At 40.8% G+C, this 27848-nt stretch overlaps 1 protein-coding gene across 1 annotated transcript; it reads left to right on the forward strand.

Annotated features, from left to right (window-relative positions):
* The first annotated feature begins 1098 nt into the window (after nt 1-1098).
* adamts15a (ADAM metallopeptidase with thrombospondin type 1 motif, 15a) lies at nt 1099-11792 on the forward strand. Its single transcript, XM_068600140.1, has 8 exons — nt 1099-2216; nt 5739-5871; nt 6011-6178; nt 8532-8815; nt 8934-9111; nt 9195-9367; nt 10167-10342; nt 10462-11792. Exons 1-8 carry the CDS (start codon nt 1281-1283, stop codon nt 11252-11254), a joined length of 2841 nt encoding a protein of 946 aa, XP_068456241.1. The 5' UTR covers nt 1099-1280; the 3' UTR covers nt 11255-11792.
* Nucleotides 11793-27848: the final 16056 nt, after the last annotated feature.

Below are 27848 nucleotides of genomic sequence, written 5' to 3' on the forward strand. Positions count from 1 at the left end.
GTTCAACGGGTCTGCCTCTCAGCATCCCCTCCTCTCTTCCACCTGTCTCTCCATTTGCCTCTGGAAAGGAAGCATTATTTAGACTCTACAATACAATTCACTCTACAATAAGTCCTGAGTTTAACACTAGTAAAAGTTATTATTATTATTATTATTATTATTATTATTATTATTATTATTATTATTATTATTATTATTGTTGTTGTTGTTGTTGTTGTTATGATTACATCTAGCTTTATTGATAATTAGAACAGATACAGCTACATTATACGCATTACCTATACAGGTTTAATGTAGTTAAAAGGGTGATCACTATGTTCCTCTGAAATATAGTGGACATATACACTGGTATATGCGTGCAGTATCAGTATACATTATCAGTATACAGTATGTCATAATTAAAACAAAGTACAGTAGCCTACTCGCATTTGTATTACATGATGACCAGTAACAACACATCATATTTAAATTGAAGAAACACAGTTCCCGTGCTGTCCACTAGATGTCGTACGCGAGTTACGGAGAGAGCTCAATCTGACCAAGACAAGAGCTGAATCACAGCGGCCGCATATTCCCCTAAAGGACTTCAGCTACAATATTATAGTGACTTGTGTCATGATCATCTTAATGTAACATCTATATAATATTCCTGCAGCGCACTGATGTTCCATTTAAGATGCGGGTAATAAAGGCATCCTTCTCAGTTACATATCATAAACATGAGCGTGCTGCTATTTATGTAAGCTGAAAATTACTTTTATTAAGTGCATATATCCTCAATGCGGGCAATTGAGTGTGAGTAACGACTTGCACATTATGTCGAGTCAGGCAGGGTCTAAACGCACAAAGCCCTGGAAGTAAGTGGGACATATAATAATTCATCCCAGTGTGTTGGGACTTGATGATAGGCCTGCTGTTTGCTGAGTTTCAAGTGGCCGCAGAAAAAGTCGTGAGCAGGGACGCGCATCCAATGAGCGCTTTCAAAGACAGCCCCCTCCGAAAGAGAGATTGAGTTTCCATATTTTTTACACATGACGAAAATGCATAAAGTCCACAGAAGACAGCAGTCGACTCAGCACACACAGGTGGGGAATGGGTCATGACCAGGAGGAGTTTGCACTGAGTGGACTTGTACGACCTGCATTGTTTTAGAGCGCTGCGTATTGGATTATGCTCTTCATCCTGCTCTGATTCTCACCGCATCCATTGAGCTTGCAGGTTCAATACCGTTTTGTTTTCTCTGATGGTCACTGCATTCTTTATTGAATACAAACATCGTCATGTTTATCAGAACAACTTTTCTCCTCTGCTTTGTGGTTTCACTATCAAAACTGGTTCGTTGCATGGAAACTGAACTTTGCTTCCCCGTTAGATTGGATAACCACAAACATGACAGGAAGGATTTTGACAACGACGTGGAAATCCGAAATGGAAAATGTGTCTTACAAATACGAGCTTTCCAGCAGGAATTTGTGATCGATTTACACCAGGACTCGAATTTCATTGCGCCTTCCATTTCTAACCAAGACGCGATCTGGCTCTCCAACACCGATGTCACCACTGACCTGAGCCAGTGTTTTTACTCCGGATACGTGCACGCAGACCCACATTCGTATGCTGCTTTGAGCCTCTGTAAGGGTTTACAGGGTGCATTTGGCTTCCGAGGTTGGGAATATTTTATCAGCCCGGTGCAAAATGACACCACAAGAGCAGAAGGCGCGCACATGATTCGGCGCAGAACCAGCAACAACCTGAAGCTCAACTCAACCTCTAGGTGCGCAGTGGACAGCAACATAAGTCTCCAGGTTGCGCAATCATTGGAGAAATACAAGCGACTACAAGACTACAACAATGTGACCGAAACGATGCTGAAGAAGATGGGGAGAACCAAAAGGTTCGCGTCAATCCCCAGGTACGTGGAGACGCTGGTGGTGGCAGACGAGTCCATGGCGCAGTTCCATGGAGATGACTTAAAACATTACCTCTTGACACTGATGTCAGTGGCAGCAAGGCTCTACAAACACCCCAGTATTCTCAACTCCATTAACATCATGGTTGTAAAGATCATGGTTATATCCGAGGAGGACACAGGACCTAAGGTGTCCGGTAACGCAGCCATGACGCTGCGAAACTTTTGCACTTGGCAAAAAAAGATGAACAAAAACAACGACAAGCAACCAGACTACTGGGACACGGCAATCCTTTTCACCAGACAGGTAAACCAAAAAAAGGGATTCATCTGAGTTCAGGCTGCAGTGTCTGAAGGAACATGGGAGAATGTTGACTTATCAGCGCAATTACGCACAGAAATGCATACATATTTATTTCATACAGTAGTATGCTCTAAAATATTAAGGCCGGATCAAGATGGAAAAAAACATCCAGTGTCTTTTGTGTTTAAGAAATTATAATTTTTGCTAAGAGGTGAACTAATTTGTTTCGTATCAAACATAATCACTCCTGCTGTGTCAGGTTTGGTTTGCTCTCAAAACGCACTCCCCAGGCCCTGAATGAATCTACAGCTGATACCATCACAGCTTCCACATTGAGCCTGGGTCAATAAGGAAATGAGCAATAGTCTCTTCATGGATCCTGAGAGGGTAGTTTTATAGACTTGGATCCCACCTCCGGGTTCTCTCTGCACTCCCAAATATTTGGCAGATGACACCGGGTCAGAGATGAAGTCATTGCTCAAATTCATGGGTCAGTGTGTAAAGCACGGTGGAACTGTCTGCTCAGTGGATTCTTGCTACTTTGATTTAATTTCAAACATATTGACATAGAACACTAAAGTTGACAAATCAAATCACCAGCTATATATTCAATTACTGATCATTGTTGTATTTGGATACTGCTCAGCCTGCAGTTAAAGGGTCAACTGCAGATACAAGAGTGAGAATGAAAGAGTGAGAAGGTGCTGAATTACCTTTGGCCAATGCAACTAACATGACACAAAACACGATCGTAGCGGACCTCAAACAAATGCTTGTTTTAACTGCAACTTTGCCAAATTTAAGTGCCACCAGGGATGCATTAGTCGGCAGTGTCCTGTTTCTCTCAGCATTTCCCATTCCTCCTCCAGCTGTGGGTTTTCCAGCCCTACCCACCACCTTGCCTGCTCCTCATTAAACAGGCCCCTGAAGGGAGAGATGGAGGGAGCGGGGGAGTGATGTAGGAGGGGGGAGGTTCCTATGTGCATGTCAGAGATGTCACATCCCTCCATGTTTCGGCCCCACCTGCTCAACCCCAGTCTGAAACAAGCTGCTCCGGAGGGGCAGTCCTGCACAGCTGCAGTCAGCCTGCACAGTTGCATCTTCAAAACACATTCTTCACTCTGTTACACACTTCCTCTCATTCATTCTTTCAGATGTAACGCTCATAGCCTGCTCTTCCTGTGTAGGGTATGACATCGCTAAGATGGGCCGCATTTTCCATAAATGTATTTCAGCTACATAATCTAGGGCGTTACCAGGCTCTGGGATCATAAGCTCCACGTGCAGAGTTTGTGTTATAAATTCGGCAGCCAGTTTAAATGACGCCATGCACCGGACCTGCCTAGAGACAGTGAGTCACACGCCAGCAGGGGATCCAGTCGCTGTTTGAGTGACAGTTTGAATTTTATTTTTCCAGTTGTATTTATAAATACATAGCATATTAAATCCATCAGATTTTATTCCTCGTCGTAAACAAATGTACAAGATTGTTTTGGGCTTCTAGACAATATCATATGCAAAACATCCAGAATCTCAACACTTGAAGCGCTCCGGTATAAAGTATGAGTGACCCGCAAATATAATCATGAAATCATGTTAATTCGCCAGGTTTTGTTCGTGAAAGTCTGAATTTTTTAGCAAACCTTTTGCCATTCAGGCCTCTAACATGCTTACAAACAAGTTCACCCTCCCAGACTCAAGATACTCATTATAGTTCACACTTTAACTTCATATATAAGCCTTCTGCTTAGCAGATCTCCAGAGGTCAAAAAGTCAACGACAGTCCATCTTCATTTGATTCATGACTTGGTGACAGAAATGAAGCTGTTTAGTGAGTGTTGTTGTTTTGGTTTACCATGGCTTTCAATGGGCATTTAAGGCACATCTATTGTCTGCTGTTTACCAGCCCACAGTATAATTTGCTGGTTTTATGAAGACCCACTCGGTGTTGTCCAGAGGCAACTGTGGTTGTCTTTAAACTCTATAGCCAGCATGACTGTTGTGTAAAGAATGTTTGCAAGTTTACTAAGTTCATTAAGTTGTGCAGAATGTGTATTGGATGTGAACATCCAGTCTGTTTAAGACTACATCTGACGTGTTTAGGTTTTCACAGGGACAGAGGAGGGGGCATTGTACTTGTTTGCCTTGATATACATGATAGATAATTGGTTGAGAAAGAAAAGCGTACACTCAAAAATGTCTGCACGTTGTAAACTGATACTGTCTTATCAGACCTATTTTTTCCACTCCTCATAGTCTTTGGTTTGAAAGCACTAACTGAAACTCTGAGCTACGCAATAGATAATAACACGCCAGATGGTAGTTAAATGCATGGAAATCTGTACACAAAATATAATGGAAATATTTCTTTGCTGAGACAACTTGCATATTGTTTTTACAGAAACGCACACAAAATGCATAGATAGATGACAGATGTGATTAGTAGGTCAAAGCAAAGAACAAACTCATTGACTCTGATGTTCCTTCTCCCCTTTTCTTTTGCAGTCTTTATTTTTTGCTCATAAAGGGCCCAATCGTTCAGATGTCGTCTGCACACATGAGCACATCTGGACTAGATTTGCGTTGGCCAACAATTGTGGTTTTGTGGTTTATTCTAAGAATGATTTGTCAGAGCACTCAGGGTCTTCACTTGGCGCTGTGTTTCACGTGTACATCCAATGCAGAGGGGGGTTGCAAGGGCTGTGTGGCTTAACCCAGTGCTTTGCTTTATCTCTAGTAGCTGACCTCCATTGGTTTTTTGTGTGTTTGGTATGCAGAGACAGGGCTGTTTAGGAGCCAGGCAGATGGGCGGTTCTCTGTGGCGGTTACTGCAGAAGTTGTCCTGTGATTAGTAGGTTCAGCTCCAAATGGATGCTCGCTAAGATTGAGTTTAAAACCTTGTGGTGGAGAAATAGGTCATCTGGAAACTCTGCTCTGGCATGGAAATGTTATGATTGGGGACAGTTGCATTACCTCATACAAGACGGTGTGCTCTAAACACTGTTGCCCACTGAAAACACTTCAATACTCGGTGGTGGAAAGCCTGACTTAACACTATTGCATATTTCACTAATCTCTAGAAAGCCAACCTTACTGTAATGACAACAAGACACGTTTGTACTTTTGGCCATCGTGGACTCACTAAGTCAGTTGCTTAAAAGAACAATGTGACATCATTGAAAAGAGGTTAGACAGGGCGAGGAACGGAAACAATCACACTGTAAGGTTTCAAACATACTCGAGTGTCGAATCTTTCAATTAGATTATAATGTTTCCATAACACGCAGAAATGAAGGCCAGTGTTACAAATTTAAACCCAAATTGTAATAAAAAATACATACATATGTGCCAATTGTTCACCTAACTTTTTCTCTAACTCTGACTCGCATTGGAATATATATATATATATATATATATATATATATATATATATATATATATATATATATATATATATATATATATATATATATATATATATATATATATATATAATGTAAATATATATCTATTGTTTTTCTCCAGGACCTGTGTGGAGCTTCCACATGTGACACTCTTGGCATGGCAGATGTTGGCACCATGTGCGACCCCAAGAGGAGCTGCTCTGTGATCGAAGACGACGGCCTCCCCTCAGCCTTCACTACTGCTCATGAGCTTGGTGAGCCCACAACATCCGTTATTCAAAACACATTCGAGCTGCAACATTTCTTATAGAGTTAGGGCATATGCACAATTTACAGATTAAAGAATAGGTCCGATTCATGAAAGACACCTGACGTCTCGTTTCCTCTCGGCAGGACACGTGTTTAACATGCCACACGACAACGTGAGAGCCTGTGAGGACGTGTTTGGGAAACTACAGGACAACCACATGATGTCTCCCACTCTAATTCAGATCAACCGCACCAGCCCATGGTCCCCCTGCAGTGCTGCCATCATCACTGAATTCCTGGACAGCGGGCATGGTGAGCTTCCACGACCCCTTGACCCCTGTGTTAGACAGTCCGACAGTTTGTTTGAAGAGGTGTTAAGTCAAAGTCATGACAGACACAAACAAACACTTACAATCAATAAAGAGTAAATACACAGATGTTGATAACATTAGGAGGGCGCATATTCATTGTATTATTCATATAATCAGACTTTTTTCTGTTTATGGTTCTGTTTGTCCGTGGATCAATCCTTATGCAGTTGTTGAAGGGGAGCAGGCTCTCTTTGTGATATTTACTGAGTTTAACTTAATTTTCCTGGGTTAAAAAGACTCTGCAAAGATTCTTTGAGTTATATGCAATCAAGCGAGGGCATGTGACATCTAACCCTAAACTTGTATAGCACCATGCTTATAAAAAAGACAAGCAAAGCCAGAGAGAAATTCATTTGGTTAGATGCAGATTGTTTGCCAAGCAGGCCAGACCACAGGACTTAGCCTCGGAGCAATGCTAAACGTTTATTTTAAAACTGCCCCCACATCTGCCCCAAATTAGAGAGCTTGTTCTGGGGAGAGTTGCCACGGTGGTTTGGACAGGTTGGTGTAACTGCCTTGGGTTTCCCATGCAGGTTCACTCCAAAAAGACACACTTTCTTGTTTCCCCCTCTCTCTGTGTCCAGAGATGATCTGAGAACAAAAGAACAGAGACTCGTCCAGAGAGAAGAACATTTTGGACTTGACAGGGAGTAATTTCTATCTAACAATCTTGTAACTTGGCTTCTCCTGACCATCTGCCATAAATCTAGACTTCAAAAAGCAGCAGAGAGAGAAAAAAAGCATGTTGCCACATGCTTCAGGCAGTTTTTATGCAGTGCTGCACCCAAAATGATTTGTAACCTGTTAATTTCCACACACACTCACACACACACACACACACACACACACACACACACACACACACACACACACACACACCAGCAATACCATGATTGCTCTTTGAGAGAGTAGGAAGGAAGAGGTGAGTTTGAGCTTGTTCAGTGTAGTGACTTGTTTATATAGGATCTATTAGTCAATCAGTGTGTTTCTTCTGCCAAATTTGCAGTTAAATGGGAGTAAACACATTTGCCAACAGTTACAGCTCATTCACTCACTGCCTTATTATTGAATTTAATTCAGTTTATTTTGTATAGGCCAAAATCACAAATACAACATGACATCCCTGTCCCAGGACCTCACATCGGATCAGGAAAAACTCCCCAAATAAAGTTATTAAGAACCTTTTCACAGGGAAAAAAGGGAAAAAAAACTGATGGAGAGCAACAGAGGAGGATCCCTCTCCCCAGATGGACCGATGCAATAGATGTCATTTGGCCAGAATGAACAACGTAACAAAGTTATAGCACATTACGTGAATATGACAGATTTTTTTCATATAATGAGTAGTAAGCATGGACCACGATCCAGATAGCCACAGTCCATGTAAGTGGAAGAGGTAGAGAGGAGGAGGGGCATCGGCAGGGCCAAGGCGCTTCAGTTATCTGTTATTCACCGCAACACAAATGGTATAATAAACTGTTCAAAGTAGTGAATGTAGTTTTTCCCCAGTGCAAATGCTTGTTTTGGATGTGTAAATTCCCCATAAGGGTGAGAAGCTGTGTGATAAAAAACCTTCTCCTGGAAACCTTTAACCAGTGACGTTGATCTTTCATGTTTCCAAGCACCTGCTCGTCAAACTCTTCCTATTAATAGCCTGTTCCCGGAAAGATTTCTTTTTGCCATTTATTGTAAATGGAGTCCTTTGACCTTTGAACTGCTTGCTTGCCTCGTGTCATTTTGGTTTGAAGTTAAGATTTTAAACTTATATCTACGTCAGATTATTCGAGTGTAACTTCATCCCTGGGTGGGAAGACAGTGTGGGTTTATAGGGAGAAGCTAGGATGAGGGTGTGTGGGTAGGGGAGCTGCGTGTGGGGCGCTCATGCATGTGTGTGTGGTATGTGGCATACACTGCATCAGGCTGTATTTTCACTTCAAAGAGCCCCAATCACAAAGGCAATGTCTGTTTACTGCTTCCAACCCACAATACCACCCACAACACACACACACACACACACACACACACACACACACACACATACACACACACACACACACACACACACACACACACACACACACACACACACACACACACACACTTAATGAAAAGGGTACTGGAAATATTGATGATGAAGAAATGCACTGTTTTACCTTATTTTGTGATAATATTTTGGTGAAATGTTGGCACTTATTTTAATAAATGGGTGTTAAGTGGTCAAAGAACCAGACAGGCAATGAAACCAGAGATAACCGTTGCTTTAGTGTGTTGCTCACCGAGTCTCCCTCTTCTAGGGGAATGTTTGCTAGACCAGCCTCAGAAACCGTTGGTCCTCCCTGAAGTGCTGCCGGGAATATCCTACGTCCTTGACCGTCAGTGTGAGCTCGCGTTCGGAGAGGGCTCCAAGCCCTGTCCCTTTATGCAGCCAGCATGTGGCCGTCTGTGGTGCACAGGAAAGTCCAATGGCCATTTGGTGTGTATGACTCGTCACTTCCCTTGGGCAGATGGCACACACTGTGGAAACAATCAGGTCTGCAACCAGGGGGTCTGTTCGAACAAACAGATCCAAAATGTGAAGGTAAGGCTCACAAAAAGACCAAGTTCTTGAGATAGATGTGTATCTTGACTGGGGTATAATAAGGGTCCACCTGGCTTTTACCTGTTCTGCAATAAGCCCCATGTTTGTGTATTTTCAGGTGGACGGTCGTTGGGGGAGGTGGGGCCCATTCGGTTCCTGCTCACGTACATGTGGAGGCGGCATCCAACTCTCTAAAAGAGAGTGCAACAACCCAGTTCCGTCAAACGGGGGTAAATACTGCCAAGGGGTGAGGGTCAAATACCGGTCCTGCAACCTAAATCGCTGCCCTGACACAGGTACGAGGCTCTTCGAAGACAACTATGTCCAATGACTTTTTTCCCAGCACTCCCCCTCATCTCGTATCCTCCCCTTTGTGTAGGTAAGACTTATCGCGAGGAGCAGTGTGCAACCAGTGGCCGCAGTTTCAATAGTAACCGCATCGACCCCTCCGTGGTGTGGGTACCCAAGTACTCTGGGGTGTCCACTGATGACAGGTGTAAACTCATCTGCAGAGCTAACGGCACAGGCTACTTCTATGTCCTGGCACCCAAGGTAAACAGCAACACAGCAAGTACATTTTCTGCTCTGTCCTAACAAATGTAAAGATAAGTTGATTGGTGATTGGACAGAAGTCTTTTGAGATATGAGGCCAAGTTTGGGCAACGAGAATAAACGCCAGCCAGCTGCCTCTGATAGAAGTGCAGAGGGAAAGAAGGAATGAAGGAGATGAGGAGGACCGTTTAATTATTTCAGATAGCAGGGTGTAGAGTGAGCTTCAGCAGCAGTGAGGCAAAGTTCACACTTCGTTCCATCATACCGGCTCAGGAAGAGCAGATAAGAGCGCTCAGGGGACACGTAGCTTTGAATCACAGAGCAGCTGGATGTTTTAACCGTCTAGTTTTAACCATCTAGTCGTGACTTTTAACCAAAAATGAGTGCACAGTACATAAGTTAAGTTTAAAATGTGAATGGCCGTTGGGTTCTGATGGTGTCGGATACAAGTGAACTTAATTTATATGCAAATATTTGCAAACAGGCAAAAAAAACAGGCTTACTTCGAATGTCAGATGATGTCATATGTAAGACATTGGATCTTACATCTTTCTAGTGTGTTCCAAGAAATTGGTCTGTAACTAGTACATTTCATGTTTATTTTGTCTGCTTGCTGGTATATAGAGAACTGTTTTTATATTTTCACAACCTGGAATAAAGACATAAAGCAAAGTAATCTTACAAGGGACTCTTATATAAGAGACCTGTTTAAAAGTTCCTGTTGTGTTTACTGCTTGTGATTATTCTGTACTTTATAGTATGTGAAAAGCTAACCTTGTATTGTCTTTGTCCAAACAAGGTTGTGGATGGGACTCCATGCTCCCCTGACTCCACAGGAGTGTGTGTCCAAGGGAAGTGTATTAAGGCTGGCTGTGATGGAAAAATTGGCTCCACCAAGAAATTTGATAAGTGTGGAATCTGCGGAGGTGATAGCAAGGGCTGCAAAAAGGTGTCGGGACTCTTCACAAAGCCTCAGTGAGTAAAATCCACATTGTCATGGTATATTGCATACATAATTCTTATTTAAACATGATAGCATTATCAACTTCACTATTTTTGAGCCTTCACTGACTGCAAAATGTTTTGGCATACAGGCACGGCTACAACTTTGTGGTCATGTTACCAGTGGGCGCAGCCAACATAGACATTCGTCAGCGAGGCTACAAGGGAATGAGAAGTGATGACAACTATTTGGCGGTTAAAAACAGCGAGGGCCACTACCTGCTCAATGGGAACTACGTAGTGTCAGCTGGAGAGAGGGACATCATTATAAAGAAAAGTCTGCTGCGCTACAGTGGCACAGCTGGCCTCGCCGAGACCCTGCAGGCTGTGAAGCCCTTGGGAGAATCCCTAACTGTGGAGGTGCTGTGTGCGGGCCAGTTGACGCCGCCTCGCATCCGCTACTCCTTCTACCTCGCCCGTCAGATAAAGGAGGACAAGACTCTGAAGAAGGAGGGGAGTGTAAACTCCCATAATAGTGTTCTGGCTGAGGATAGTGTCAAGGAGAATGGGGGCGACACCCTGAAGAAGTCTTATAGCAAGGAGGATCCTGCTCTTGGGAAATGGATATCCACAGGTTGGGATCGGTGCTCAGTGACCTGTGGCAGTGGGATCCAGAGGAGGATGGTGCAGTGTCTGAGACAGGACGGGAAGCCAGGGTTGGACTGTGATCCTTCAGAAAGACCCTCAGCCACCAGGGTTTGTGGAGACCCATGTCCGGAGTGGCTTATTGGGCAGTGGTCACCTTGCTCCAGAACCTGTGGGAAGGGCTTCAAGAGACGACCTTTGCACTGCCAAACCCAAACTGGGCATCTGCTACCAAGGAACCACTGCACTGGCTTACGCAAGCCACAGGAGCTGGACTTCTGTAACCTAATGCCTTGCTAGCGACTAAAAACTATAAACTACAAAATCTGTGTTATGATTTTCAAAGGACTGAATTGAATCCACCTGCAAGTATCACACACACTGTGTCTGCAGGGTGCAAATCTTTCCACCTGCCTCATGGGAAACCAAGAATATTGGAAGGTGAGTGAAAGCCGCAGGATGAATGCTGCAAGATATTTTTTTACTGCCATGCCTCTGACTTCAAAAGACATTGCAGGTCTAACTCGGATGACAAAACACCATGATAGAAATGTCAAATAAAATGTAGTGGATCCTTTGTTCTCCAAGCAGATACAAAATTACCATTTGCAAACAATCAATCTAGTTTACTTTGTGAGTCGGAACTCCATTTTACGTCATGTTTTAACTGTTTAGGTTTCAAAGATGTAGTTGAGTCTTGCAAATAGATCAATGAAGCCTTTAGGTTTTCCAAACAGTTACTCCAATATACCAGGTTTGACATCCTTTTTTACGACTGGACAAATAGGTAAGTCTCACATGATCAACCTTATGTAGGATCTTTATCTGTCATTATAGGTGTGTTCTTGGAAATAATTGAGAAATGAAACATCACAATTTACATGGTTGTACTTTTTGTTCTGCTGTTGCTGCATTTATACAATGCAAATAAAATATGTTGGTTAACAGCTATAGCAGATAAAGGGTGATACAAGATTGGATATCTTTAGTAACAACTATATTTGAACATATTTTAATTCTGATACTTTTACAAAGACAAACAATGATCCAGCCCGCATTGCTCCTCCAAAACTAGGAAGCTGTAAACATTTTCTGCAGACCTCAATCAGCAGCAGTCATGGAAACAGTTTGAACGAGAATCTGAAGTCCCTTTTGGTCGTTTTCATGACAGATCTGACAAAACAAAGCAGGGCAGGAGATAATGGTCAGTGGTCCCTGTCAGGTTCATCAAGCTGCACCCAACATAACACTTATCTGAGATAAGGGCTATAATATAGCCCCTATCTCAATAATTGCCAGACATTATGCATTCAATTCCCTTCATTCCTTTATCAATCGACCACAACAATTGTCTTTTCAGTTCATAGTGTTCAGCCATGTCGAGTCACGCCTGTCTGGCACAGTTACCACTGTAATTTATTATCAATGACACAATAAAACGGAGAGGGGAAGAAAAACTGGCAAGCCCTTCGTTTTGCTGTACAGAATTTGTGTTTCCTGGATCGCCTTGTTCGTGGCCCCAAAGCCAGAGCCAAGTTGTTCTTTCTGCAAACTTGCTGAAATCCTGTAATCCATTATATACTTGTTTTGTTTCTTAACGGGGCCACATTGTCCAGTCCAACATCCAACTACCGGATGGATCCTGCATTAGTTGGATTATCATTTTAATTTTGTATCAGCTTTTGCACTTTGTACAGCAAAAGAAAACTATGACCAGGCTGTATTGTATACTATGTATATATTTATTCAGCTCTGTGCAAAAACATATGTAAATACTTTTTAAATACTTTTTTACACAGGCATTTGTAATTGTCTTTGACTTCAGTGTATTTATTCCAAAATAAAGCCATTCTTGTATAATTACAACTCATACTGCATTTCTTTTCCCCTGTTCTGCAATTAATCATTGTTACTCCCAAGGCCTACAATGTTTACTCAAATGCAGTTCATTCAAATGCAATTGACGCAATTAGTAGATTTCTTTATGGAAACGAGGTAAATCCATGCATGGTTGGTGCTGTTTATTCACACCTTTTAATGCTGCGTTCATGCCAAACGCACAAGAGTGCGTTACATGCAAAGTCAATGCACAGATGCGATTGGTTGCGAAAAAGCTTATTTCCCGCCAGGCGGCGCAAATGACGTGTTTAAGGCGGCGCGAATATTGCAAATAGGACGTTTGACGCGGTCCATACGGAGGGTTTGAGGCAGTGCGAATTCGCACGGGTTGAAATTTCCCAACTGGCGAAAAAAATGGCATGACGCTGACCTGCGTCAGCCAATCAGCGTTGAGAAGCTCCGCCTGTCATCACCGCCATCTTGCCGTTGTTGAATCAAACTGCTGCCGGTCTGCCTGAAGTATCACTGATACCTGCTGTCATTCAGACGCTGTTGTGGGACTACGGATAATATTATGAAGCCAGACATGATGGGGTTTGATATTCCGACATATTTGGTGTGAACGCAGCGTAAGAATACTGCGAGCCAGAGAGTTCAAAATGGAAGCCATTGTAGCACACTGTTTTGCACCTTTTACTTTAATTTTGACATGTATCAACATCTTTTTCAAATACCTTTCTGACAGGATGCTCTGGCATTTTAAATTGTGACATTAAATCCTTAAAAATCAAGGATTTCTGTGAATTCTTAGTATAAGGAAGCCACATTTGTCCATAAGCTACTCACGAAAGTTTAAGGAAAATGCAAATGCACCAAAAGCTATTTTTCAATTAAAGTAATGCATAGTTTTTGCCAGAAATATATAATACTGCCAGCGGGAGGACAATTATAGAACGCATGCCGATCAAACTTGCAGCAAGGGTCAGCATTAAAATTAAAGAGAAGAAAGAGAGGAAGCAGATGAGGTGTGGACTATGAAACATGTGCAGGGACATATGCTTCCTCTCTGTGAAACATCCAAACTAATCACTAGCTCTCACATGTGCAGCCATAGTATAAGCGTAGAGGTGAGATGGGCGGCTAGCATGCCTTGTAGCAGTTCACCGTAGCCTAGTAACTCTACTTTGCCGTGCATTTGTCTCACGGTCAACATTTTAGGCATGCAACTACTGATATTTTCCACCGGTTGACGTGTACTCATTCTCCCTGTCTGTGTCTACGACCAGTCCAAGAACGCAGCTGTGTGTGAGAAGGTGGAACATTTGAATTGTGCAATTCTGGCATGATGACTTATGCATGTCTGAGGACTTTGAGAAAAAGGTCAGAGTCTAGCATGGGAGGTCTCTTGTCAGACATTTTCTTTTACTTTTTAAGAAGGAAGTGATATGTCAAAAAGGCTGAACATTCTGCCCTATAGAGCAGATAGAGGACAACCTGGAGGAGAGCCAAAGGAAATATTTGTTCCCCTCCTTGCTTCTTGTCCATGTTTATAGTCATATCTAGTTGCAGGTTTGATGACTTTAATTGAGCCAGACTTCTTTTCACAAAGAATGTTTGGCCTCACCATTTTCTCTCAAGTGAAGCTTTTGAATTGGAAAAACAAATCTCTTACATCGGGAGGCCTATGTTACATTTAAACTTATAAAGTAACTGCACACTTAAATGTGTTTTTTAAGATGCAAACTAAATTGTATGACTGTACTGTGATACAACACATCAATGGCGGTGTTATTATTTCTTGTGAAAGCGTGTATTTCCCCGGTGTTTTTGAGTAACCGATCCAGTTACTCAAGGCAGTTGTATTGTCCAGGACCCGATGAAGCACATTGTTGAGTGTAAAGTTGTTTGTGTAAGCGGTTCCTACCACAGGCTAAGCACTTGGCCCCTTCTGTACAGGCATGTTTTAAATGGGCACGACATTAATTAAAGTGGGAGAAAAAAAGATTTGAAAAATGTATTTGAAAGAGTAAAAAAAGACGATCAAGTTTCTGACCATACTGGCCCTTTTCAAGCATCCATCAGGTCCAAAGGTTTCATAAATTAGAATTGGAAAACACTGAATAACCAACACCTGCACCCTTGTAGATGGTAAATGGACATGTCTTCCAACAAGGAAGGATGTTTTCCAACACTGATGGCAGTCGACAGGTTGTCACAAGACTCCATTAGTCTTGGACTGGAGGAATCAGGATGTCAGACAGAACCACTCACCATTGCATGAGATGACAAACTCTATTCTATTTCTACAAATTATTAGTCCAGTTTCTTTCACCACTGCTGCAAAGGCTTGTCATTGAGCCACAATCTTGACTAGCTTGGTCAGCCAGCAGTGCATCATTGCATTTCCTGTTTTTAAAGAAATTACCCTTAACTCCACATTCTTGTGGTCCCTTTAATAGTTCCCCTACCAAGAAAAAGCATAGCCCTAATTACTGAAACCATTTTAAACTGGTTGAGACCTTAGAGTTTCTGTAAGTAATTAGGGTGAGAAGCCCAGTGACAAATTTTCTATGTGGCGTCTTCTGTCTGATCAGCAACACATTTTTGCAGCTATTGCTGAGTCAGATGGACTGCACACCACAGACCATTTTAAAGATACCCAGTCTCAAAGAAGTGCTTTGTATAGAGTCCATGTGATTCTGAATGGGTACATGGAAAGGCCCAATAAGCAGCCTAATTAATGCGCATCTCTGAGGAGGTCTGCTGACTGCAGCAGGAACGGGATCTGTCAGCAAACAATAGTGATGATGGATCCACAGCTGACCTCTGTTCATGGAAAACGATTATAGTGATTCATCGCAGTGTAGCTGAGTTGAACTGCATGGCACTTTAAAAAATTTTTTTTTAAAACATTTCTGTCTGTTGTGCGCGTGTGGCTTTGTTGACCACCAAACATTATAATCTAGTCAGAAGCAATTATCTGAGCACAACATCATTTAGTCCTCTGCTGTCCTAAAGAACTGAGTATCTTCCAAAAAAGAAACTTAGAGGGAAAATTGAGAGCATTCTCATGAGTACACTAAATACGAAGCTAGCGTTGGCTAACTGAGCTTAGCACAAAGACAGGAAACAGAAACAGTTCATGGCCTTGTGTAAAGGTTATTTATGAGTTGGGGACGTACAGAGGTGACACGAGGTTAGCACTTGTTATTGGTGAACGTGACAGTGTCCCAATATAAAGTCCTGCCATAAAGACCATGGATGGTTTCTTCTGTGCAGGTTTTTTAAACTGTTAAGAGTGTAAAGTGTTAGAGGCTGACTTGTGAGTCAACTGTTTGTGAGTTTCCGCTGATTTCCGGGCAACTGGTCCCAACGAAGAAATAGTCTGAAACATTATGGCAATTCTTAGTTCAATTCTTAGTCCAATCAAACAAACAAGATACAAATGTTAATTGGGGAGCTTTAAAGGTGCTATATTGTGTTACCTTTAGATAACGCCAGGCTAGCTGTTTTGTCATTTGCAGTATCTGTGCTAAGCTAATGTAACCACGGGCCGAATGACCGGGCCCTAAAGATCCATGTGGCAGTGGGTGGCGTCAAGACACGAATGGAACAGTTCAAAGAATATAACATAAAGAATATAACACTAAGTTAGCTGGCTGCTGCAAGTAGCTTCTTATTAAGTGTACATGCATATAAGTGGTATAACCTTTCCCATCGAACTCTGGTTAGATGGGTTTTTCTAGGATCCACTTATTTGATGCTTAACACTAACCATTTCATATAAACATGGAAACAATACTCACATGGACAATTTGCAGGAAAGCTTCTGAAACGTCTGTGGATACAGAACTACATAAGTCATGGTGACACAGTGCGATTGCAACACATTGTATTAGCTCCAAGCCTACAGGTCACCTGCCATTGAGACACTCTCCTTTGACCTGGCTTGACATGAAACATGTATGATGATAAATGGGACAAAGATGGTAGCATACATTCCAAAGCCTGCTATACTTTCAGTCATCATTGACTTCTAAAAGAAATGTTAAACATGGTTGGCTCCAATCTGAACGTCTGGTTTATAATAGTTTATTTAAGAAAAGAAATTCTAAGAAAGGACAGAAAACAGTCAGCTGCAGTGATTATTCAGGATATCTCTAGCCCTGACAGTGTGAGAGTGTTTGTGCTGCATGTCTTTGTGAGGACATGGTCACTGAGGACATTCCTTTGGCCAAAGCTTCATAGTTACTAAATCTCAGGGCATTTAAGACGAGTAATGACCACGTTCTGAACTCAAGCATTTAGTGTCTGAATACAAAGCTTTGATAGCTACACAATGCAGACATTTTAGACTTTATCCATGATGTTCATGGGATTAGGCCGGTGCGAGTACAGACACCAGACACTACAGAAAACAACAGCCTTTTTACCTGTTTGCAATTGAAGAGAATGGACCTGTTCCCTTTGATGTTAACCTGGCATTATAAAGAAAGAGCTGGTGACTGGCATTTTATATAATCGACAGCAGTATCAGTACCGAGCCAACAATGGCCCCATTCTATACTTTTGGCTTCAGACGAGATGTGAACTTAAGGTGTGTGATTCATGGCTGTCCTTGAATACTCAAAAGACTAACTCTCATATGATTGTGTCTGGAGTTGTTCAACAATCTAGTCATTGACTAGAAAGGGTGCAAAGATTATAGAAAAGTCTTTAAAAATACACATAATTTATGTTTCTTTTCTGGTTCCTGTCCTGATAATCATCTCTGGGGTTGCAACCCCTAGGTCGGTAACCACTGTTTTAGAGGGAAGCCCTCCTGTTTTCGGCTACCTTCTTCTTTGTCAGTGTTTGAATTTATGCTGCAACTCCCATCATCAGTTCTCCATATGAACCTCTTCAAAAAAAAAAGGGAACACTGGAACATGACCATTTATGGTTTCTTTTTTTGTTTTGTTTCAGTGGAAGTGGAGTTGAGCGTGAAGGTGTATGTTTGATGATAGATGAGTTCAGTTTAGTTGTATCTGCTCAAGCCAAGGTTGGAATGTACATTTTAGTGTTTGAGTGCAATGTTGTTGATTTTCAGAAAAGCAAAAACTCGAGATCAAGAGTGGTCCTTATGCATCGGTGCATATGCTGATGTTGAAGTCCTGTAGAGTAGCCAGCTGAACATTGCTTCAGTGCAGCGGTATGATGAATAATTTAATGTTTCATTTGAGTTGCTCATCTAAGGACACACCATCGGGCCTAAATCTGGGGTTTCATATTCCATTTACTCTAATCAAGAGGTTTTTAAGGTCCCAGAATACAGAGAGAGATTAAGTAGAACCATGTGTGTCTTTATGAGAGGGGATATGGTAAGTACCCAAAAGTAGGGGGCTTGTTTTAGAGTTCTGACATTTATTCTTCACACTATAATTTGGATCACAAAGACAAACCCAGGCGAATGAAAAATATGGCATCAATCATGGAGCTGTGATCAAAGTCACAGAGTGTATACAGAATACTGGAAGAGCAGGACGTGGCCTGGCTGCTTTAGCCGCTCATATTCTTACTCATGAATATTTTGGGTGGTCTGGCTGCCTTGGGTCCTTTGTTTAAGCCAAACTCAGAGCAAGCTTGACATGCCTATAACATGCTCAGGAAAAGTCCAGTGGTGACTGGCCAGAAAATGACGAAGAGTTACCCTTTGGCAAAATAAATGCAATCTGTTATTCATCAGCAGAATGAAAGTATTGCATGTGCATAACGTATTCAAGTTAAGGTTTCATCTGCAACAATGTAGAGAAAACTCTTTCCCTCCTTGGGTTTCTGGCTGGCCGCACCTCCTGGTTTCAACAGGGAATGCTAATGATGCTAGCGAGCCACTTTAGGGAAAGAAAATGGCAAGTTTTTCCTATAATGTGACAAGTTCCTGGCGGAGACAAATAATCTGCTGAATTTCAAAACCTCACGTTATGCTGTTCACCTTGGCCCAGAAGAGAAGTAAAGTCCTGCTGGCTGCATATGTGTTGGCGTATGTGTTTGGATTTCGGCCACATCAATCCGGCCCCGCCGGTCCCCGAAGACCAAATTCATTTCTCATTGGCTCAGCATCTTTAAGGGAGAAGTGAGAGAATGAAGTCATGACGCTATGAATCTATAAAACTCAGTCTTTAGGAGGAGAAAAGCCATTTCATTGAACTCTAACTCCATCTCAATCAAAATGTGGACTACAATGTGCAACCGACAGTACAGCATTATTAACGTTCATGACCATACTTTGAGTCTCTAATCTCTAAATGAGCAGATGAGAGCTCTAATCGTAAGTCATGATTTATGAACAAAAGCAATCAAGGTCAGGGTACCACTAATCCAAACCTGATGTGTGCAAAACAACCTAAAACATGCCTGAAAAAAGAACCAGACCTGTTCAAAAAAGTACACAAGGTCAGTGGATAATATACTCCTGTCAGTAGTGCGGATGCAAAGTAATGTTCTGCTTACTGAGATAGTATGCAGATCCATGCATTGGCGTAACGTGTTTAAGAAAAACACAATGCTTTGTTAACTTCAGATATTTTAAAAAAAGCAATTCATTATTATTACTTTTTAACATTGTGACTGTGTGAAACTTGACATTTAGGTCAACATGTTCGGGTCAACATGACTTGCAGATGTTCTGGCCAGAACCCAGTGAAAACAACACAATAAAGAAAACAAAGAGAGAAACTACACAAGCTTTTCCAGCAGAACAATACAAAAGAACAGCAGAGCTGATCCCTCCTGTTGGCTTCTCAATGGTAGTATCGGGTGAACTGGAATGCATATCAGAAAAGGAGCGAAAGTGAAGTAAGTAATCCTTGTAGGGATAAATATAAAATGTCCTTGCAGCTATCTCTCATCTTCTGCCAAAGCTTATGGCAAGCGTCATCGTGTTTCCAATCTCATTTTTCATTTAGTGCTATTTTTTTTTTGTCAAGCTTCAGTCACATCAAAAATGAAATCGATATGAAAAAGCTAAGCTCTCAACCTCTCTGTGTACGTTCTACCACACCAAGGGGTGCCAAAAGTATTAAGATATGGCAATATGTTTGAAACTAGCTTTTTTCTCCAGTTGCAAATATGCAATGACTTCTGGGGAGAGTCCAAACCAGACACCATACTTGATAGATTATTTTCAGGTGCACCACTGTTTTCTTTGGTGCTCAAGTCTCTGCGAGTATTTAATCCTGCGAGTATGATTCATCAAACTAGCGACAGATCATCACTCTCCAGCTGTGAAGCTAAAAGATCGGTAATGATTGATATTACAAGGAATAATAATAATGTGTTTTTCTCTTTTAGGTTTTTATTGAACCAAGGGGGGACCAACAACTGTGACATGGCTAAGGGCCAGAAGACGGCTCAGGGGCAGATTTGAAATAGGAGACAGCAAAGAACTTGTTGACAAGAATTACAAGAAGACTATTTCATGCACTGAATGCCGCTGTGAGACATTTTGAAAATATAGAATTGAACTCTTCACATCCTTGACAATCAAGGTCAGGAGAAATGCATTTAAAACAAAAAGCATATAAAAGATAAAGATGTCAGTTCATCGTAACAACAACAAAATATGAGTTTGAATGGTACATCTCTTAAATTATTATCATATAATGTAGTCCCTAAATGGTGGTGATTTACATCCTGGGAGATCCTGAGGACCTTTGCTCAAGTGATGAAATGTACAGGCACTCAGCTTTCCACCTGAAATTGAGCAGCTTGAAAAATATACTTTCTATTTAAGGCTAACTGTCGGCAGTCAGTCACATGGGGATTAAAGCTAAATGTTAACGTCAGCATGCTAACATGCTCACTATGAGAAATGCTAGCATGCTGAGGTTGAGCAGTGTTTATACCATGTTGACATTTTTAGTTCAGCCTGTTAGCAAAGTGACATAGATAAGATGTAGTCATGAGTATGGGACAATGTTATACAATATACAATGGCAATACATAAACAGTTTGGTGATCACAAAGAAATGACAATTCATCCTGAGGGGAGCATGAATGTATGCCCCAAATGTAGTAGCAATCAACAAATGTAAACCTCGTCGTGGCGCTAAAGGAAAAGTCAGGTCATTAGGATTCATCCTCTGGGAACCATGAATGAACAACAGTTTGTACCGAGCTAGACCGAAAGACACTGCCATCGATACAGCAATGCTGCTAGCATGATTCAAAATCAAACAAAAAAGAAGGGAGCCCCTCCCAGGTTGCTAATGGTCAAGTCCTTTCTTGGCTTAACAAAGTTTATCATAACTGAACTGAAAGGAAACTGAAACACAGAGGACATGAAGCTGAATTATTTTTGTTCCAGTTTGACTTTGTGCTGTAAAGTAACTCTTTCCTCTGTAATTATAAACCTTCACAGGAAAGAACTTAAACACATTAACTTACACCTCAGAGGCATCAATACATTTATAGTTAATGAAAAACTAAGCAGAAAAAAACTACATGTGGTAATAATAGCCCCTCTTTTACTTTCCTCACCGCACAACTCCAACAGTCAGTTTGTGGTTTTTAAAGGTAATCACTGCTTTATGTAATTGGATGTGATGTTTTCGCAGAGGCTCAGGAGCCACTTGACTGCTCCATTTGCACTTTGGTTCAGAATAATTTAATCAAGGGCCAATATATTAAGTATTTAAATTCAATGTCATAATGGTTCTTATTACTGCTGATTTAAAACACCAAGGCCTTTTGGCGAAGACACATGTGGTTAAACACAATCCGAAAAACACCCAAGACTTATTTTAAGGCCGTGTGTAAAGAGGGTAAATAGATACTTTCCGTCTTGTGATGGATCTTAATTCAGAGAGACTTATCAGGAAAGGAGTTTATTCCTGGTGTTTTGTGGTGACGGATGTATGATATTCCTTATTATTTATTCAACTTCAATTATCAGATGTTATGAATGTTATGAAAATCTCAACGGGTCAGGATTGGCAGACTGTGAAAAATAAATTAAAAACCTAGAAATTCATTAAGATGATCCTAAGAAGATACTCTTCCCAATATTCTTTTACTTCATGGCCGAAACATTACCAAGCTATGTTCATTTGGCAGTCCCACATTGAGGCCATGCTGCGGAGTGGCCATGGACCCAAGCGGTGTACATTATGAGTCTATTGGGCTGTCACAATCAGAAGTGAAGCTGCCAAATGCATCGCCAAACAGAGCAAAAGAATGTGACTGTATAACTCAACTTCCTCCATGTTGAACAACTTCTGCACTCGCAGAATAACAACTGGGAGACATAAATAAAATGAGTGTGTGTTGTTTTGTTTTTTTTTACATTTGTCGAGATGATAGAAATTAATCTAAAAATCATGTCTGTCGCACTGAATACTATCTGATGAGAAAGGTACATCTGGTTTCCACACAAGCTTTTCAAAGTTTTTAAGTAATGGAAATATAATACGGGAAACACATGACTCCATGAAATTATAACAGGATAAAATATGATGGATTCAGGTTTAAACAATGCAAGCATGGCAAAGGCAGATAGAAACTAAACTAAAGGATACTAGCAAGCACATTGAGTCTTCTGTTTTAATCTCTTCTAAAGACTCACTTTTACTTAACTGTAACTAATGAAACATTTGTATGCATCTTGTTTAGCTCTCAGGTTCTGGATCTTATTTGCCTGTACTGTATATATGTTTTATTGTGAAACATTTTTTAATTTTGTATTATAATATACACTTCAAGTGTTGTGGACAGTAGTATCACACAGAAGTTAACACAAAGTACAGTTGAGACTGATGAGAACGTTATTAGTTTAGCACAGTTTCCATCATAAACCAAAGTATTGGACATTTTGACCTGATGACGGCACCAGATGAAAAATGCACGGATCACCAAAGTTATTACTCATCATTGCTCATATTCATCCAGTGAGGACGATGAGTGTCAAACTAAATTTCATGGCAGTCCATCCAATACTTCTCAAAACATTTCATTCAAAAGCAAAAATGGCAGCACTATAGAGAAGTCAACAGAATAAACGTCTGTATCAAATTCCATAGCAATCCATCTTATGGTTACACGACTGTGGCTACAAACATCTAACTCAAAACTCAAAATGTGTTCTTCACCTTTCCCAAAATAATCATCCACATTCTGTGACGGCAGAGCACCGGTTTGCTCGGTTGCAATAGTCAGATGTCTGTTTCAGAAAGGGTCCAAGGGCAGTTTTATGGCTTTTATGCATTTGAAATGGAAAACAAATCTAATTTCAACCACTGAAACAAACACGTTGTTTTTGTTACAAACCAATTGCAGATCTTCTTAAAAAACATTTTTGTTCTCATTATTCTTTTTTTAATATATTTTATTCACAATATTCATTGCTTTGTTTTATTTTTTCATGAAGCGGTGGTTTTACTGTGGCCAACATTTACTATTGACTTGGGGCTAGATGAAATTTCTCAGAGATCATACTGGAAAGAATCCCCCGGGTTGTACGCTCCCACAACTCATCTGACGCACGAGGGAAAGGGTTGACATTCATACAACATCAGTGAAAACATATATATGGAGTATTGCTTTGACACTCGTTTCTAAGATCACAAAAGGGTTTATTAACTTTTTAATGCATTTTTGCCACAAACCACTTTATGTCTGACGTCTAACTTTTCCTCAGTCAGGGAATCTATGCTGCTGACCCTGGATTTAGTATTTAGGTTCACTTGGTTCTCTAAATTAGCAGACTATACATAAAAGCATTAAGACCTTCAGCCCACATACAACACACGACCTATGACTTTCAAAAAACAAGATAATATGAAGTTGTAAATTACGAGAAAGGAACGTGTATGTTCTCTGAGATAGTACATTTACAAAAAAAAGTCAACAAAAAACAAAAAGGTATATGCATCTTTCAGTTCCTTCTCCCCCCTCAGTGGCCGTCATCACCAACAGCTAGATTCAGACGGCGGGCGTTACCACTGTTTTGCAAACCACTATTTTGCCAAGTTTTTCCTTGTAAATAAATGACTTCAAACTAATAAAATCAGATGTGATCCATTGCACATTTCTCTGCTCCATTTCATTTTCTTTCGAAAAACATATTCATTCATATCAATTCTAATACAACATGGAACTAACTGAAAGGTTAATTAAAACAACTGTCAGCAAACAAAGACATAATTTGACAATGTGCAGGACAACTGAACACATTTTCTCTGGCTGCATCACTGATTTTGCAGAGTACACAGAACAGAGCTCAGCTGGAGCGTGTCTGTGTTTTGGGTGGATAAAATAGAGATAAAGCTCCTTGACAAAGTGAACAGAGATTGCACAGACAGACGATGGATCCCTCCATCCTGAAGCCAACTCTAGAGGTGATATGGGGGAACGCCATGGGTGCAGAGTTTGAATGTGAACTATTGGACACAAACATGAGACATATGTTCTGTTTTACTTGAAGAAATCTCCTGACCCGCGGGTCACCTAGTGTTTGTCTTTCTCTAAAGCTGGGAGTAAGAACATTGTCCAAAATTGTCTGCTTTAGTCTCACAGGAGAGGAGGATTTCTGTTTATTTTCCTGTATTATTGCTGAGTGGATAATAATGAAAAGATTACAGAGATAAACTTATCTCCCTGTTGTAACCTGTCAGCAGTAAAAGTCCATTACCCACGGAGAATTAAATCTTAAGCCAAATGCAGATTCCAAATATAAAATACTGGGTTGATAAGTGATATTTATTACTATTGTAACATTTTGTGTGAGTGTTGGTGGGACCTTCCCAGGAACATTAGAAAATGATTTTGACCACGTTATGGTTTGGAGCTTTGCCTTGCCTGGCGCGTCTCCCTCTGTGCTTTTGCTGCCTTTCTGGTTGATAACTGTCCCAGGAGAGGTTGGTCTAGTGGTCAGAAAACCCACAACTATAGCCAGCGTTCTTTCAATCTGTGACGCTTTCTTTTAAAGTATAAACTATGATTGATGTTCATGTTTAGCGGAGAACCTGGGAATGGTCCCTGGAGCCAAGGTCGTGACACAGTAGGCTGGGAAACAGTTTTTGGGGAATGAATTTGCTTGAAGACGTTGAATTCCAATAAACAACATTCCAGCTACATGGTCTGGCTTGCCACAAAGACCAGCGCGCTCTTTGTAGACCCAAGTGTACAAGAGTTTTAGGGATTCTATAAAAAACAAACATGTTTCTTTATCTGGAAGCTTGCCAGCATCTGCTACGTCACATGAAATACTATTTTTGCATTCATTTGAAGAAACTTTTGTCATTTATTTCATTTTTTTTGAGGTGTGGGACTTCAAATATGACAAAAAATATAAAGGAGGAGAAAAGAAGTACACGGCAGGGACTAGAGCATATCACTAGGTCTAAAGCGGTCCTCGGTCGGTGGCATGCAGCTCAGAATCTAACTGGAACATGAGGAGTTAAAGGCGATTTTGTGAAAATAAAATTGATTCAAATAAGCATTATTTTACCAATTGTGCGTTTTAGTGTCGAAGCACCGCCCAAAGAGTTTTACTGTCTGTTAAATGGACTCATCTTGTTAAAAGGTATTTGTACACATCCTAATGAAAACCTTTTGTTCAACATGGAGGATCTACTGGAAAACTTTTCTTGGCAAAGGCACAAAGAAAGTGAAATGCTTTCTTTCCATAAATTACAGTGTTGGATTCTGACTTGTCTACTTCAGTATTTTTACAAAACCGTTTTATGGCATTCAAACAGACATTAATTCGCCCACTTATTGTGATATTTTTGATGGCTCATAGATTTTATTGACTGATCATCCAGTGCCAGCATGATTTCTGTTTTAAATGTATTCATCACGGACATGATGTTCTTCCAATGAAAACAACCTGATTTGTTTCCTCTCAAAACAAGTCGACCTACTCAATATAGGAGTCTATCTGTTTTCAAATGTCTTTAAAATGTATAGGGGTGTGTGAATAGTTCACATTCCAGCCTGATACCATCAACCAGACTGAAACATAAGTATCATTTCACAGCACCAATATTATGTCTTTATTTATTGTGTTATGTTGGGGCACACTTCTCATATAATTGTTTCATGCAGCCTGCTGTGCATTGTTTTTTAAAGCACATGTGGTCTAATAAATGTGAAACTTTTACTATTGTTTTTCCTTTATTCTCGGTTACACAAGATATTAAGCAAGATAGATTTGTTTCAGAAAGGATGTCCAAAATTATTCCTGCTGTGCTGTGGAAATTTCATGATAAATCACATTTTGGATTATTTAACTGAAGGTTGAACAAATTGTTGCTTGTTATTCCACTAGTTACATAATTACAAAATTAAGATAATTAGGTGGACATAAGAGAAAAGTAAGTCAGTTCATAATATTTTGACATGAATAGTTTCACTGGCAATATTCAGTGCAGAGTTTTTCTACTGTTGTGGACATCAATCTTGTCCATATAATTTCCCAATGAAAACATAATCAGCAACACAATGTATCTGATCTGCCGTGCACAGAAGCTTCATAGAGGCGTCTACTCTCTTCACGCGCATGGGCACAAACAAGAGGATCAGGAAATGCAAGAAAGCACTGTCTCAGTAAATCCTGACTCTGGCTTTCTTCAGAATGTTGAAATGTGGAGCTCTGAGACACCTGACTCACAGTGATCAATGGCCAATGTCTTCCTCCTCTTCCTCCTCTTGAACTCATGCTGGAATGTAACTTGATTCATTTAAGTAGCCAGAAAAGTGCCTGATAAAAATGCAATACTGTAAGATACTGGAATAACACGTGTTTCTCCGGTTGTGGGGGATCCCAGTTTGGTTTGTACCTTGTGTCCTCCACAGCGGTGAGACGATACATATTTCTGTTGAATGCTAATGCATTGCATTTAAGTTTACAGTGTGTATGGGACTGCACTGACAGTACAGATTGATGGCAGTGACCTGTTGTTTGCTGGATTGCAGATGTTTTTGCTATCCTGTCACATGTTTACTGAATTGATGCAACCAGATGCATGACGCTTTGGAAAAGGGTATTTATAGTCATGTTTGGACTCTTTGTTTAGTTGATGTAACCCGTGTCATTGTTTTGGTTTGGCTGACTGAGTGTAGCAACCTAACTCTTTATTATAACAGGGTCCCTTTTATAGTTTAAGATGTAGGTACCTATCTGCAAAATGATCCCGGAAAAGTGGGGCAAACCACAGATCAGCTGTATTCTTAACAAATAGTATTGTGAAAGACAGATCTTTTTTTGTATTCTCAAATACTCTGGTGGTATATATGGTGTGTCATAACAGGATCATGCAGGGCCTCATGTACAATACACGTGGAGCTGCTTTATGAAGGCTATTTGTTTGCAACATGCAGAGTTATTGCACATTAGGCCAAAATACAATCATGTATGTGAAATTATAATTCAATTACAGCTACACCTTTTTACATTTCTCAGTTCATGCAATGCTAGAGTAACTGTAAAATTCCACACAAAGAAATGACAAACAAACTAGCTTTAGTGGAAAATATCATAAAATCAAAATGTTCAGTTTAAACAAATAGAATATACATTACAGGGACAACCATTTGGGTACCAATAACTTGCCCTTTCTTACTTTCTCTCATGACTAAAACAATCTTAAGCATAACATTAACTCCTCTATTGCAAACAAATAAAACATGCTATATGTATCATATGAAAACTATTCAAATCCTCCCAGAGTCACTGATGAATAACTGCATATACTCTGTTCTATATAAGTGGCCAGTTCAAACAGCTTATCAAGTGCACACATGTCTGGCAGGATATTCATCTCTGTTGTGTCCTTCACTCGACACCCTGCAGTGCCTTGACCCGCTCTGGCAGCCTGCCTAAGGTGTCAGTGAGAGAGACTCGAGTTCATCCAAAACGGATGTGGATGTCTTCCTCGCGGCTGTCACAGCAGCTCTTTCAGCACACAGACGTCTTTGGCTTCCCCTGATGCAGGTGTGGTTTTGGGTCCAAGCCGGCGTAACAGATAAAGGGATGCCGTCCGTGTGTCGGTACAGAGACAGTTAATCAGGGTCTTTA

Source organism: Clinocottus analis, unplaced genomic scaffold (genome assembly GCF_023055335.1).
Source record: "Clinocottus analis isolate CAN_PGR_092001 unplaced genomic scaffold, fCliAna1.0.p SCAF_5, whole genome shotgun sequence".
NCBI classification, from domain to species: Eukaryota; Metazoa; Chordata; class Actinopteri; order Perciformes; family Cottidae; genus Clinocottus; species Clinocottus analis.

Excerpts from the sequence above, each read along its gene's own strand:
- adamts15a (XM_068600140.1), top strand. The coding sequence starts at position 1,281 with ATGTTTATCAGAACAACTTTTCTCCTCTGCTTTGTGGTTTCACTATCA. Across the intron at positions 2,217-5,738 it reads CAATCCTTTTCACCAGACAG|GACCTGTGTGGAGCTTCCAC; the intron begins GTAAACCAAAAA and ends GTTTTTCTCCAG. Across the intron at positions 5,872-6,010 it reads CACTACTGCTCATGAGCTTG|GACACGTGTTTAACATGCCA; the intron begins GTGAGCCCACAA and ends TCCTCTCGGCAG.